At 41.3% G+C, this 15,311-nt stretch overlaps 1 protein-coding gene across 16 annotated transcripts in view; it reads left to right on the top strand.

Moving 5' to 3' along the window:
* pnpla7b (patatin-like phospholipase domain containing 7b) overlaps window positions 1-15,311 on the top strand; it is a 496,626-nt gene that overhangs the window by 660 nt on the left and 480,655 nt on the right. The window contains exon 2 of one of the 16 annotated variants that reach the window (XM_069933116.1): window positions 12,599-12,736. The exons of 13 other annotated variants lie outside the window; for them this stretch is intronic. In XM_069933116.1, coding sequence (XP_069789217.1) covers window positions 12,694-12,736 — 43 coding nt within the window. In that variant the 5' untranslated portion in view covers window positions 12,599-12,693. Of the gene's footprint in view, window positions 1-5; window positions 240-12,598; window positions 12,737-15,311 lie in introns of those variants that run through there. 2 more of the 16 variants (XM_069933157.1, XM_069933154.1) reach the window with 2 other exon arrangements.

Below are 15,311 nucleotides of genomic sequence, written 5' to 3'. Positions count from 1 at the left end.
AACGGGCCAATTTGTCCGTTAACCTCCATTTTTGAAGGGTGGGAGGAAACCGGAGCCCCCGGTGAAAACCCACGCAGACACGGGGGTCAACTCCTTACAGACAGCGCAGAGCTGGAACCCAGGTCCGGTCCCGATCACTGGCGCTGTCAAGGCGTTGCACTAATCGCTATGCCAACCACGCAGCCCATTTCTATCAAGCACACTACAAAATAAATAAAATAGTGCAAGGGAAAGATAAGGTAAGGCAGTGTCTGTGGTTCATTGTTCATTCAGAAAACTGATGGCAGAGGGGAAGTAGCTTTCCTTGTGCCCCTGAGTGGTCCTCTTTAGGCTTCTGTACCACCTTCTTGATGGTAGGAGTGAAGAGGGCATGGTCTGGTTGTTGGTGGTCCTTGAGGATACAGGCTGCTTTCTTAAGATACCAACTCTTGCAAATATCCTCGATGAGTGAAGATTGGCACCTGTGATGTTGCATGCTGAGTTAACAGCCCTCTGGAATTTGTTCCTGTCCTGAACTTTGGCATTTATTGGGAATATGTGATGGGGATAAAGTTAATCAGGAAAGTTTGCAGGTGCTGTGATTGTAGCTCAATACACAAATGTGCTGGAGAAACTCAGCAAATCACACTGCTCATAGAAAATAAAGTTATGTATGCAATGTTTTGGGCCTGAACCATTCATCATGTTACAAACTAAATTGCAGGTAGGTGCTGGAATAAAAAGGTGGGGGAGGAGAGGAGGAACACAGGTCAAACAGGCATGAGGTCATAGGTAGATATGGAAGGGAGGGGAGAAGCTGAGAAATGATAGGGAAGGGGATACCTCTCTGAATGGAGAGGGAAGGAGGTGGAACTGGAGGAAAGGAGCCAGAGGGAAAGGGAAGGAGAGACAGACAGTGGAGGGGCCTAATGCAAACTGGAGAAGTTTATGTTAATACCATTTGGTTGGAGAGTGCTGTTGTTCCTTCAATTTATGGATAGCATAGGTTTGGCAATGCAAGAGGCTGTGGACAGGCATGTCAGCATTGGAATGGGGCGTGGAATTGAAATGGTTGGCCACTGGGAGGCCCCTGCTATTGCAATGGACAAAACAAAGGTGTACCAAATGCAGAAGATGACCCCTGCTGATTCACAAATGAAGTGACCCTGCAGAAGGCAGAGAGGGGAAGATGTGTTTGGAGGTGAGATTATATTGTAGGTTCATCATGCAGCTACTTTGAATGTTGGAGAGTTACAGCTGTTTAACATCCTTGGAGAGACATTTTGTGCTGGGACCCTTTATCAAAAAGAGATGGGTTCTCTTCGGGAAAATATTGCACAGTGTAGGTTTTTATCTATTAGAGTTTAGGAGACTGAGGTAGAACTTGAAAGAAATTTTATGATGGCGTGAATGTGAAAGAGGATGTTACCTTTATATGAAAATCTAGATCTGGGGAACATGTCGAAAAAATAATTGTATCAGGTACATTTTTCACTCTGAAGGTTGTGAATTTTTGCATGTTTTCTTCAAAATGGTGGTGGAAGGAAAGCATTTTAAAGCAGAAGGATGAAGAGTAATCATCGGTAGTGGAAGATGTGCTGTTGAGGATGCATTCAGATCAGATGTGAATGGTTGAGGCAGATTTGAAAGACTGAGCTACCTTCTCTGGCAACTAAATAATTCATTTGTATCTCCATATATATGCAGATGAACCTAGAGTGAAGGCTCTCTCGCTTGTAAGGGTATATCTGGGCATAAAACCTCTCACTGGTGAGGGTGCACCCTATGTGACCTCTCTCACCGGTAAGGGCACACCCCTGATGTGGACCCTCTTACTGACCCATAAGGGTGTGTCGCCAGTGTGGACCTCCTCGCTGGTGAGGTTGCATCCCTGGTATGGACCCTCCCTGGTATGGACCTTATCGCTGATAAGATGGTGCCCCAGTGTGGACGTGGTCCAGGTGGGATTGGTCCAGATGAGGATGAGTTGAGCCACCCTGGTTTTAGTGTTCTCACCCTTAAAGGTGCACTTGGATGCAAAGTCTCCAGTATTGGGGCATGTGTGTAAATATCCCAAAACAAATAATGCCTGAATGTAATCTGGGTGCTGCAGTTATGAATGGGTACATTGGTGTGAAAAGTCAGCAATCAACATCCAAAAACCTAGAGCTGTGACAGGCAGATTAACAGTCTGATAAGCAGCCTGCAACTGTGTACATTCATCATAGAGAATAACACTTGCCATAGTCTGACCTCTATCACATTTATTTCTATAGGTAATGTTTTTGATGAACATGCAAGCTGATAAGGTCTTGGGTGTGTTTGTATCCAAAGTGCACAAGTTTTGGCTCTGTTTCCAAGTTCAAGTGAGTGTGGAAAATGAGGCATGGAGTATGTTTAAAGAGAGTATTGGAAACAGGGACTTGGGAAAGACGTGCATCAAAGGATGAGTGAATCTTTTCTAAGTCGGAATGGTCTATAAGTAGAGAGAAGGGTGGAACCTACAGGTGGTGGTGTATGTCACAATATGAGGGCGTCATGATGTCACAATGTGATGAAGTCATTTGGAATGTGTAGCGTTTTAGAAACTGCGTTTGACTGTTTGAGTAAATGACTTACTGAACTTTGACTCGACTACGTCTGATCATTTTCTCATACTTCATTTCGCACTGTGACACAGTTGCTAAACTGGTGACCCTAATGGGCTCAAACAGATTTTGGACCCAACATGGTCAACTCAGGAGTTTTGCTCAAACTGTCTGTCCTTTGGACCACTTAAGCTGAAGTTTAGTTTGGTTTGGGCAGGATGAGGTACAGTTCCACATTCGCAAGATAGAAGTGGATGCCACTAAGTGGTAAACGCCCTCAACCAGGGCACTGCCGGTTAATTAGTGGATTTCCTTCGGGACCCACCAGCTCTCGGCAAGTATGAAGCCCTAAAAGCCCTCCTTCTCTGGATTTACAGTATCTCACGATGCGAGTGAGCTGATGGCTCCTCCATATTGATGGCTTGGGGGACTGTGCCCCTTTGGAGTTAATGAATGACATATTGGCACTGACAGACGGCCATAGGCCTTGTTTGCGCTTCGAGTAGTTTTTAGAGCATATGCCAGAAGACATTCATCTCGTGTTGGTTGACGAGGACTTTGATAACCTTTGAACAGTGGCCGCCCATGCAGACATTCTGTGGTTGGTGAAACAGCAAGGCGCAAGGCCCACAGAAATTAGTGGTGTGTCACACCCAAAGGCCCAGGCGCCTCAAGTACCGGCAACGAGGGTGCACATTCCCCGGACAACTAGGACTCTGTGACAACCATCTGGTGTTTTTACCATCAAAACTGGGGTTCTGGAGCTCTCTGCTGCTGGTCACCATAACAGCCTTCTTTATGTCTGGGACAAACTCTCCCAGTGCAAATTTTTAATTGATATGGGGGTGGAGGTTAGTGTCCTTTCTTCCTTCTTCGGGCTTTGATACTCGTACCAGGAGCACAAGTCTGGTGCTCACTGCGGTCAATAATAGTTCGAATTGTTCGTATGGCACACAGACTATACCCCTGAAGTTTGGTGACAATAAGTTCACATGGAAGTTCATTCTTGCTACTGTGTTCTGGCTGTTGCTGGGTGCCGACTTCCTTAGAGTCCACTCACTGATGATAGACTAAAAGTGTACCGGTTGGTGAACAAAACATTCCAGACTTTCTGTCTTGAAAAAGCTGAACTACCCGCCCCACACCAAGATGCCATGGAGTACTTGAACTACGAATTTGCCAAACTTCTCGTGGAATTTCCAGACATTGTCACTCCCCAGTTCTCCACTGCCACACCCAAACATGGCATTGCACACCACATCCTCACCCAAAGACCTCTTCTACATGCCTGAGGCCAACTCCTGCTGCCCAAAAAGTTGCGGCTTACAAAACAAGAGTTCCACAAAATGGAGGAACTTGAAATCATACACAGGTTTGATAGCCTGTGGGCTTCCTCGCTACATATGGTGGCCAAAGCCACAAGATGCCCATCTGGGAAATACAGGCATCTCAACAATGCTACCACTACAGACCACCACCCTGTTCTCCATATACAGGTCTTTACAGCTAATCTTCATGGGGCCAGGATATTTTCTAAAATTTGGTGGTACCCATGCACCAAGTCAATTTTAGCCATTTGGCCTCTTTGAATTTTTGAGAATGCCTTTTGGGCTCAAAAATGCTGCACAAACATTCCAGTGATTAATGGATGTAGAGGGGCATGACATGGACTTCTTTTTGTATACTTGGATGACATACTTGAATCCAGCCACTCTCACAAAGAGCACCTGCAGCATCTGCGTTTTCTCTGTCACCGCCTAGAGTTTGGGTGAACCCTGCCAAGTGCAAATTTGGGCAGTTCTCTATCGAGTTCTTGGGACATTAGATCAGCTACTGGTTGGAAGCCATCTTAAAATTCCTGAGGCCTGATATGATCAAAAGACTCCAGGAATTTATGGGGATGTTCAATTTCTATTGCCATTTTCTACCCTCTGCAGCTCCTATTATGATACCCCCCTTCAACCTCGTGTCCAGTAGTGCCAAAGAATTTGAGTGGATAAAGTGGACAATGGTAGCATTCCAGCAGACCAACATTGCTGGTCCATCCACAAATGGATGCACCAACCTCCTTGACAATAGATGTGGCAGTAGGTGGGGTCTTGGAACAATACACCAATGGACAATGGAAGTCTCTAGGATTTTTTACTAGGCACCTCCGACCTCCAGAAACAAAATACAGCACATTCGATAGGGAACTGCTGGCACTGTACTCGTTGTTCAGATACTTCCGCTATTCTTTCAAGCAATATGTGCCCTCTCTCTGGGTGTAGACTACAAGGTGCTTGCCAAAGCTCAGCACCAGAATTATGAACTCCCAGCTTATGGAATTGCTGCTATGAGCCTGCAACTAGAGGATGTAGCCTTTGGGCCGCAAGGTACCACTCTCCTGTGCGACGCTTCCGTAGGTCAGCCTTGCCATATCGTCCCTGACATCGGAGATGTTGCATTTTCAATTCCATTTATGGACTGTCCCACCTCTCCAGTCGAGTGACAGTCTGTCTGATAGCCAACAAGTTTGTTTGACATGGACTCAAAAAGCAGGTCACGTACTGGGCAAAGATGTGCACGGACTACAAATCTGCAAAAGTGCAAAGGCACGTGAAGGTGTCGCTTCAGCCTTTCCAGCCACCGCAGTGCAGATTCGACCACGTGCATGTTGACGTTGATGGCCCGCTTCCGGTGTTATGAGGGTCTATGTACTTGTTAATAGTTATTGGCAGATTCACTAGGTGGCAGGAGGAATTCCTGTGACAGATTCATACGCCAGAGGTTATATTTCTGCTTGGGTATCTTGGTTTGGCCTACCCACACACGTCACCTCCAACAGAGGCCACAGTTTACCTCTGAACTCTAGGACATTTTGTCGCAACTGCTGGGAATGCAGCTCCACCACTGGGAACGCAGCTCCACCACGTGACAGCCTATCACCTGCAGTTGAATGGTCTGGTGGAGTGGTTCCATAGGCTATACTGATGACCCACCTCCAGGGTCCTGATTGGGCAGTTGAGCTGTCCTGGATTCTCCTGGTAATAAGAACGGCACCCAAGGAGGATCTCAACTCCTCATCAGCCAAGTTGGTTTATAGAGCCTCGCTCATTGTACCTGGGGAGTTCATGCTTGTAGCGACTAGAGTCTTAGGCAGACTGCAGGAGCGGCTTGGAAAATTGGCCCCAGTTCCCACATCAAGGCATGGAACAATGACACCCTTCATCCCAAAGGAACTCTAAGAGTTTGTGTTTGTGTAGAGGTGCACATGGGCCACCCTTACAGAGGCCGTATGAGAGCCCCTTCAGAGTGCTATGAAACAATCGTACAACTTGTGTACTGGACGTTGTGGGCCATTCAGAGACATTTATGATTGACTGTCTAAAGCCCGCTCATCTTGACCTTGATTGGCCCTTGGCCGTCCAAGAGCGGTAGTTTCTCTGGGCTGAATAACATGACCCCTAATAGTCTAGAGTTTGATGGGTTGCTGCTGGGTGAATGCAGCTCCAACAACTTTCAAGAATTTTGACATCATCTCTGACTCTGCATGCTCACTTGAGACGCCATCTAGCACTCCCAATATTCATTCTCTCTACCACTGGCATACATTTGCTGCAGTGTATACCATTGGTATGATGTAGTGCAGCTACTAGCCCAGTTGACTCTGACTGCACTCATATTTTGTAACTCCCTTTATCAAGGTCAAGGGTAACAGGTGCAGTAGAAAACCACCTCCAAGTTCCACACCATCATAATTTGGAAATACTGGCTCTAGATCTTGGCACTCCTCCCCAAACAGTACCAGAGGGACCATTACCAGAACAGGTGCAACTTTAACATTATAGGTCATGGCCTCTTCCTCCTGAGCTCAGAGCTTGTGATGCTGTCTTTAGGACAGGAGTCGAGATGGCATGAAGATCAGCCAGGGCAGAATTGCATGGTTCGACGAGAAGAACAGGTTGACGCTGAAGAGAGCTCGGTGTCCCCCTGATCAATGGGCCCACTACATAACTGTGGTCGAGGAAAGGAGAACCCTATCCAAATGTTAAATTTGTACCACATTGCATCAGTCAGAACCACCAGGCTAAGAAACAGCTTCTTTCCAATGGCAGCGAGAATGCTGAATGACCGATGAACTGCTCATACAGTCCCTCTGAGATTCTACTATTATTTAATAATGTTTATTTTTATATATGCACTGCATATAAATTGCTTGTAAATATGTATGCTATGTCTATATATGTGCTTGCATGTTTTCACACTGAGGATCGAAGAACACTGTATATTCCAGTTGTACTTTACAATTGTATGATAATAAACGACCTCCATGGCAACCAGGCAATTTTATGTTATGTTTGGCCTCATCCTGGCAATGGATGAAGCTAATGACTGACATATGTTATGAGCCCAAAGGACCCCAAAACCCAGCAGCAATAGACATTCACCAAGACAAGTAGTTACTTAAACAAAAGTTGTTTTTAATTATCTTTAAACATGAAAACAGAATCAAACTTTAACTTATCTCTATTAACTTAACTAACCCAACTTAACCCCCTTCTAATTCTAAGCACACGTGTATGTGATTTGTATGTAAATGTAAGAAAAGTTCTTTGGTTCACAGTTCAATCTCACTTCTCATTCTTCCAAGTTCTCTGGTTGCACATAATTCTAATACCATGCACAGAATTTAACATGTATAAAGTTCGCCAGGTTTTGGTGCTCGTAAGGTAAATGTTTACCGCTCAGGAAGGTTCTTTGTTGGTTTGTAGAGGGAGATTTATTGTTCCAGGATTTCCACAGCTGAGGTACCACCATTAGTCACCTCAATGTCTTGCTGATGAAACTTGCCCCATCAGGGTTCTCCAGATGATAACTTTTTTCTTTCAGGCTACTACAGAGTTCCTTTCTGTTCCCCTTATTCCAAGAGAAACATCAGACAGATAACACTTCCAGCCATCCGCCACTCTGGAGTTTTCTGTTTCAGTTCCAACAAGCTTCCTGGCTTGCACTGTTCATCTATCTCTCCTCTCTCTTCTGAGATACCAACTTCCAGAAAGCCTATGTGATTCTCTCACTTGCAAAACCCATGACCTTCTCCAGCAAACAACTAGGAGTTAGTCTTCTCCTTCCATCTGTTGTTTTAGGTAAACAAAACCCAAGAGTGACTTTTCTGTGCACTTTGTCAAAACCGTTGCAAAGAGCTTTCAACAGCCAGAGTGTGTCCTGCTTGTTGCTTCAATGACATTTCAATTAGCACCTACTTGTAAAATGTGTACAACATTCTCCATAGTTTCTGTAAAGTTACTGCATATGAATTCTTCAGTATTTCACATTAAGATGTTTTAATTACTACAATTAACCTACTCTAATTTTACCAATTTATCTCCTAAATACATCTACAACTATTCCATCACACATGTCCATGTGGGAATGGTGAAGAGAATTAAAATGGTAGGAGTTGCAGCTTGCAGCCATGGGTCGAGACCTGGTGCTTGACACAGCAGGCTGCTAATCTGCGCTTGGCTTCACTGATGTAGAGGAAGTTACATCAATGAACTTGAATGTAAACTTGAGGAGCTACATGTTATATTCCTTCAACTAAAAGGCATGAATGATGGGCTTTCCAAGTTAAGTAGCCATGGTTCCATCAGTACTTTGCATGCTACCACCTGTGGTCTCCTCCATTTCTACCTCAATCCTCATCTTCATTTAGTCAGTATTGTGGCACTTATGACCCACAACCACTATCTAGGCTTGCTCTTTCCCTTTCCCACTTTAGTCACACCAACCCTAAGCACTGTCGATCACTTTGCCTTAGGGGTTGCTTAATCTGCTGAGTCCCTCCTGCTTCTCTTTGCTCAGTCGAGATTCCAGAGTCTGTAGTTCTCATCTTCCTCTAGTTTCTCATGGATTGGGAAAAATACAATATTTTTTGTTCTCTCTAGTTGACACAAGATTATTATTTTTTTTAAAAAAAGGTTCCTGGAAAATTAAAAAGCATGTACCTAAATTAATTTAATCAATAATTTGATTAAGTTGTTTAAAAAAAAAATTACTAGCGAGCAGCTTAAGCATATGAAAACTACTCCTGAAATCTGAGGAAGCACTGTGCTTTTCACCTTTCATTTTAAGAGTTTGAGTGAAATATAGCTGAACAAATTATATGGCATTAATAATTTAATTAGGGTAATGATTTTCAAAAAAGATATCTAATTAAAAAGAGGTGTTTGACTGATTTGTTAATCTAGTCTTTAAGTGTGTTTATGATTATCTGAGCAACAAGCTATAAATTATATTTGAACATTTGTGGAATTTGTTGCTGGATTTTTAAGCTTCACTGCCATATCAGTGCAGATAGTGTGTTCTTTAAGGCTGCATAATTTTAGAACACACCATTATCTATGTTAACATTGTTGTGGCTAAGTTATGGTCTTTTTGAGTGACAATCTTGGGCTCCTGAGGATGTGGACTGGGTGTGGCAGGGTTATTTCATGTGAGATCTGTTTGTATGAAAGAGAGAGAAACTGGATACATAGAACATAGGACACAACAGCACAGTACAAGCCCTTCAGCTCTTCAGCCCTCAAATCTTGTGCTGACCTATTATTCCTACCAAACTAAACCCTTCCTACCTTGTATCCTTCTATTTTTCTTTCATCCATGTGCCTGTCTAAGAGTCTCTTAAATGCCAATATTTTGGCCTCCACCTCCACTACCACCTCTGGCAATGCATTCCAGCCACCCACAACATTTATTTGGGAAAAAAAACCCTAATATCTTCCCTAATGCCTCTCTTCACATTGTACAGATATTCTCTGTGTTTGGTACTCCCACCCTGAGTAAAAGTTGTTGGTTGTCTACTTTATCTATGCCTTTCAGAATCTTGTAGACCTCTATAGAGTCACCTCTCCTCTTTCTATGTTCCCGATATGGGCCTTGGTTTCCTTGCAGATAGAAGCAGAAATATTAGACTTCCTATCATGCTGCACTGCAAATTCCTCATTGGTGAGGACTGTGGGTTGAAATGCTTTGAGATTTTGCATATCTTCCATGCTGATGACTTGGTGCCTCACTTAGGCTGGGGTTCGATGGCACCATTGGAGGCATATTTTTCAGATGGAATGCAAAGCTAGAAGTTCTCAAACTTTTAAATTTGTGCCACTCCTCCACGTAATGTGCTTGATATCTTTGTTGTCTGGGATAAGGGGGATGTGTAGGAATTTTGGTATGTACTCATGAAGCCTGTATTCATGGGGGTGGGGGGCATTGCCATGCAGAAGATCTGAGCAGATGTATTTTGAATGAGCTCTCCATAAAAAGTATTAAAAAGATGGTTTAAAAGCTTAAAAACCAGAATTTCATTGCCAAAAATGGCTAAAACTAGTACTAAACAACTAAGGCAACCAAGAACAAAAATTGAAGAAGCAACAGCTCAGTTTGGAACATTGAGTGAAAGCCTGATCAAGAGGGGCCTTGGGACTGCTGAACCCAGCAGAGCTGGGAGGATCAGCCCAAGATATAGCCAACATGCTGAATAAGATGGAAACTTTGTGCACTTGTTTTACGAGCATTGAATCAGGAATAAGAGACATATCAAAAGTTAAAGAGATCGTGGAAAATTTAATGGAAAGAATGAGTCAATTGGGCTGGACAAAACAAAAGACAGGCTAAAGGCTCTAGAAGAAAAAGCAAAAAGCATGAGATACAGAAAAAGAATGATGGAGATCGATCAGCAGACGCAACAATATAAGAATCGTTGGACTGAGAGAAGGAATCGAGAGGAAAAGCCCGGTGATCTTCTTTGAAGGACAAGAGACCACGACCAGTCCTGATAAGACTTTTAAATTACAGGGAGTGGGATGCGATCTTTGGGAGCAGCATACGAATATTAAAAAAAAACAATGGCCCATTATTGGTGGACAATGAAAAAGTAGTTTTTTTCAGGATTTTAGCCCTGCCGTGGTCAAACAAAGTAAATAATAATTTGATGAGGTAAAGAGACAACTGCAATCCAAACACTTAAAATATTCAATGATTTACCAAGCGACACTGAGGATTGATGTCCCAGAAGGTAATCAATGTATTTTCAAGAATAAAAAAGAAGTGGAAGAGTTTTTACGAAAGTTATGAAAAGATTTGAACTGCTAAATAAGAAGATCAAAAATACCATTTTGGAATGGGACTAACTGAAGGATGTATCTTTTTTCTATTTTGTAGTACTGAGCCATCTTGTTTTAGGTGCTAAAAGAGAAATCATTGTAATATACACAGAGAGCTCTGGAAAGAAAGGAAGGTGGTGATGAAAGTGGCAGGGTGATGGGCCCTATTTAAGGGGGAAAAATGGCATTGGGAGGTTTTAAAAGATGGTGCTAAAGTTGGGGGGGTTCTTCTTCAGAAGATTCCATGGGGTTTTTTCACGGGCTTCCAAGTTTTATTGTGTACTTCACCGTCACCGTTAGGAATGTGTGTGTTTTTTAAAAGGGAAATGTTACAGCATTGTTTAAAAAAAAAATTGCAAAGATTTTATTGTTATACAATATTTGTTTGAAAAATGGTATGGATAAAACACTAAAGTTTATTAGTCTTAATATTAATGGATTAAATGGGAAAGTGAAAGGGTCTTGTCGTACCTAGAGAAATTAAAAGCAGATATCATCTTTCTGCAGGAAATGCAGCTTACCAAATTGGAACATGATAAATTAAAAAGAGGATGGGTAGGAGAAATAATATTGTCTTCCTTTGGTTCAAAGGCAAGAAGTGTAGCAATTGTAATTAATAAAAATACACCAATATTAATAAAAGATGCATCGATTGACTAAGCTGGAAGGTATGTAAGGGCACATTGTAAAATTTATGAAGAAACATGGACATTTATGAATATTTAGGCTCCAAATTTTGACGAGGAATCCTTTATGTAGGATATCTTCTTAAAAACAGCAGAGGGAAGACAAAATATATTAATCAGAGTGGATTTTAATTTTTGCTTGGACCCAATACTAGATAAGTGTAAGAATAGTAACAAAAGTGAAAGCGGCAAAAACCACAATTTTGTATATGAAGGATTTAAATTTTATTGATATATGGAGGCAATTAAATCTGACAGAGAGAGACTACTCCTTTTACTCAAGGGTACACGATTCACATACAAGGATTGGTTTATTTTTAATGTCTGCCAGTTAAAAAGTAGAATGATTAAAAACAGAATACCTAGTCAGACTTCTGTCAGATCACTCACCACTAACTATTGCAATGATGGAAAAGCAAGAAAATGTATACAGATGGTGTCTCAATACCATGTTACTTAAAAGAACAGATTTCTGTGAGTTTATAAAGAAACAGATAGAAATGTTTTTCAAAGCAAAACACCTGTCTACTAATAATAGTATTTTGATATGGGACATGCTCAAAGCATATTTGAAGGGACAAATTGTATCCTATACAAAGAATATTAAGAGAGCATATATGGCAGAAGTAAATAGTTTGGAGAAATATAAAATTAGAAAAAAAATGTCAAAGAACAGGACTACAAGAAGAATATAGACTACTGGAAAATAAAAAGCTAAGATGTAATACATTACAAACATATAGAACAGAAAAAGCTATATTAAAAATGAAACAACAATATTACGAGTGTTACAAGATCAAACCAGCAACCACAAAGAAGGCATATCACACAGGGGTAAAGATGAACAATTACTTTATTAACAAAAATTCACCTTCAAACTTTATTTCAAACCCCCCCCCCCCCTTTTATAACAATGCCCACTGGTTAATATGCAAATTTCTATAATAGTGTAAAACTAATGAATTCCCCAGCCTAAGTATAACATATGCAATTAAAGTCCAAGTTATATTTCCAACTAGTCCACAGAAAAAACTTAGACACAAAACAAACACAAAACACACAAGACTCACAAAACTTCAATCTCAACCGAAGCAAAGATCATAAACAAAATTCAGTTAGTTTGGTAAATTGAAGCCAAAATATCTTTCAGAGAGAGAGAGAGAGCACAAAATTCAAAGTTGTCTTCTTTTGTTGCTTGCAGAGAAAGGAACAATGTCTTGGTCCAGATCCCTCTGGCTGCCTTCGGAATGTTCATCCCTTTTTGAAATCCCAACATTCTAAACTTCCTTCCAGACAATGACTCGTGTTTTGGGTCTCCTTCCACTCCACAGCACCACAGGTGGTTTATCGTCCAAGTCCAGAAATTTTTAGATCATTTTCTGCACATGCTCAGTCTGTCTCCCACTCTCTCAGCAGTCCACCTTCACCTTGGTTTTTTAAGGCAAACTGTCACTTTTGAACACAAAACCATACAACACATAGGCCAATACACAACACAGAACTCTGTAACATGAGTTAGATGAATGGGCACATAAAGTTTTGAAAATTAAAGTAGAGGAGTCATCAAGAATGATAAATGCTATAAAAACAGACACTCTTAGCAGATAAACAAAAGGAAATTAATGACATCTTTAGTCAATATTACACAAAATTATACAAATCAGAATTACTAGTAGACGAGAATGAATGGAAGAATTTTTGTTGAACTTACAAAACTAGAAGAGAGAGAAAAGATAGAACTAGACTCTCCCTTTACAAGAGAAGAAATTGAAAAAGCCCTGGGTAACTTACAGGCTAATAAATCACTGGGGAACGATGGATTTCCACCTGAGTTTTACAGACAATTCAAAGAATTATTAATACCGCTGTTAATGGATGTTCTGGACCAAACAGTAAAAACACAGACCCTCCTGGAATCATTCTCAAACGCGAATATTATAGTATTACCAAAAATTTGGGACCCATTAAAAACTTCATCATATAGACCAATCTCTGTTAAATGCTGATTAGAAGATTCCAGTTTAATAATCTTAAATTTTTGCTTTTCATCTTAAGAACAACAAGGGATATGGTCAGTGTACACAATAATTGGTCTCTGAGCTGTGCAGATATAAACATCGAAGTGCTGCAAAGCCAGTGCAAGGGTTCTTTCTCTATGGTAGAATAATTTTATTTTGAAGTTCATTGAATTTCTTGGAACAGTAAGCCACTGGATGATCAATACCATCACAATCATTCTTTTGGAATAACAGTGCTTTGGCTGGTAGATTTGTTAAAAGATGACCATCCTCAAATAGTCTAGGAATGATATTTAATATAATACATATGGCAAAATCAAACAGAATCCAAGTATTGCAGTCTCACTGGACAGGGAAAAAACATTTGTGCGTTTGGAATGGTCCTTTCTATTTAAAACACTGGAAAAATTTTGTATAGGCAGAACATTTAAAAACTGGATTAAAAACTTAATATCAAAAAACTACAAGCTAAAATTATAACCAATGATTAGATGTTAGCAATGTTCCCTTTGAGAAGATCAAGTAGACCAAGATGCCCCCTGTCCCCAGCACTTTTTAATTTTAGCGATTGAACTGCTGGCAGAAATAAATAAGAAAGGATACTGATATAAAGGTCTTCAAAGTTGGATAAGAAAAACACAAAATTAGTCTATTTGCCGATAGGTAACAGACTCGCCAAGGCAAATAGCTCCTTTGGAAGACTACACAAAAGAGTCTGGAAAAACAACCACCTAAAGAAACACACAAAGATCAGCATGTACAGAGCTGTTGTCATACCCACGCTCCTGTTCGGCTCTGAATCATGGGTCCTCTACCGGCATCACCTACGGCTCCTAGAATGCTTCCATCATTGCTGTCTCCGCTCCATCCTCAACATTCATTGTAATTACTTCATCACCAACATTGAAGTACTCGAGCTGGCAGAATCCGCAAGCATCAAATCCATGCTGCTGAAGACCCAATTGCGCTGGGTGGGTCACGTCTCCAGAATGGAGGACCATCGCCTTCCCAAGATCGTGTTCTATGGCAAGCTCTCCACTGGCCACCGAAACAGAGGTGCACCAAAGAATAGGTATAAGGACTGCTTAAAGAAATCTCTTGGTGCCTGCCACATTGACCACCCCCAGTGGGCTGATATTGCCTCCAACCGTGCTTCTTGGCGCCTCACGGTTCGGTGGGCAGCAACCTCCTTTGAAGAAGACTGCAGAGCCCACCTCACTGACAAAAGACAAAGGAGGAAAAATCCAACACCTAACCCCAACCAACCAATTTTCCCTTGCAACCGTGCCTGCCTGTCCCGCATCGGACTTGTCAGTCACCAACGAGCCTGCAGCAGGCGTGGACATCCCCCTCCATAAATCTTCGTCCGCGAAGCCAAGCCAAAGATTACTATATTTATCAAATCCGGATAAATCTTGGAAAAATTACAAAGAACTCTAGAAAAATATGGAACAATATCTGGTTATAAAATAAATAGGAACAAAAGCAAGATAATGCCATGGACACATTTTGAATATGAAAAATACCAAAACGTAAGTAAATTTAAATGGAAGACGGATGGAATAAAATATCTTGGAAAAGCAACTGACAACAATTTACAAAATCTGTATAAACTAAATTATGTTCTTTTTTTTGGGGAACATAGAAGAAGACCTGCAGAAATGGACAGTCTTACAGATTAGTGGGAAGGGTTAATTGCATTAAAATGAAAGTAATGCCAAGACTGCAGAATCTTTTTCAATTGCTGCATATCCCGTAACATAAAGATTTATTTAAATTATTAAGCAATCATATTAGGCAGTTCCTATGGAATATTAAGGTACCAAAAATTGCACTGGAAAAACTGACTATGGGTTGGGAGGTCTTAGACTTCCAGATTTAAAAAAAAATGTCTCC

This window comes from Narcine bancroftii, chromosome 1, assembly GCF_036971445.1.
Source record: "Narcine bancroftii isolate sNarBan1 chromosome 1, sNarBan1.hap1, whole genome shotgun sequence".
NCBI classification, from domain to species: Eukaryota; Metazoa; Chordata; class Chondrichthyes; order Torpediniformes; family Narcinidae; genus Narcine; species Narcine bancroftii.
Note: the sequence above shows the minus strand (reverse complement) of the source record. Positions and strands in the feature narration are given on the sequence as shown.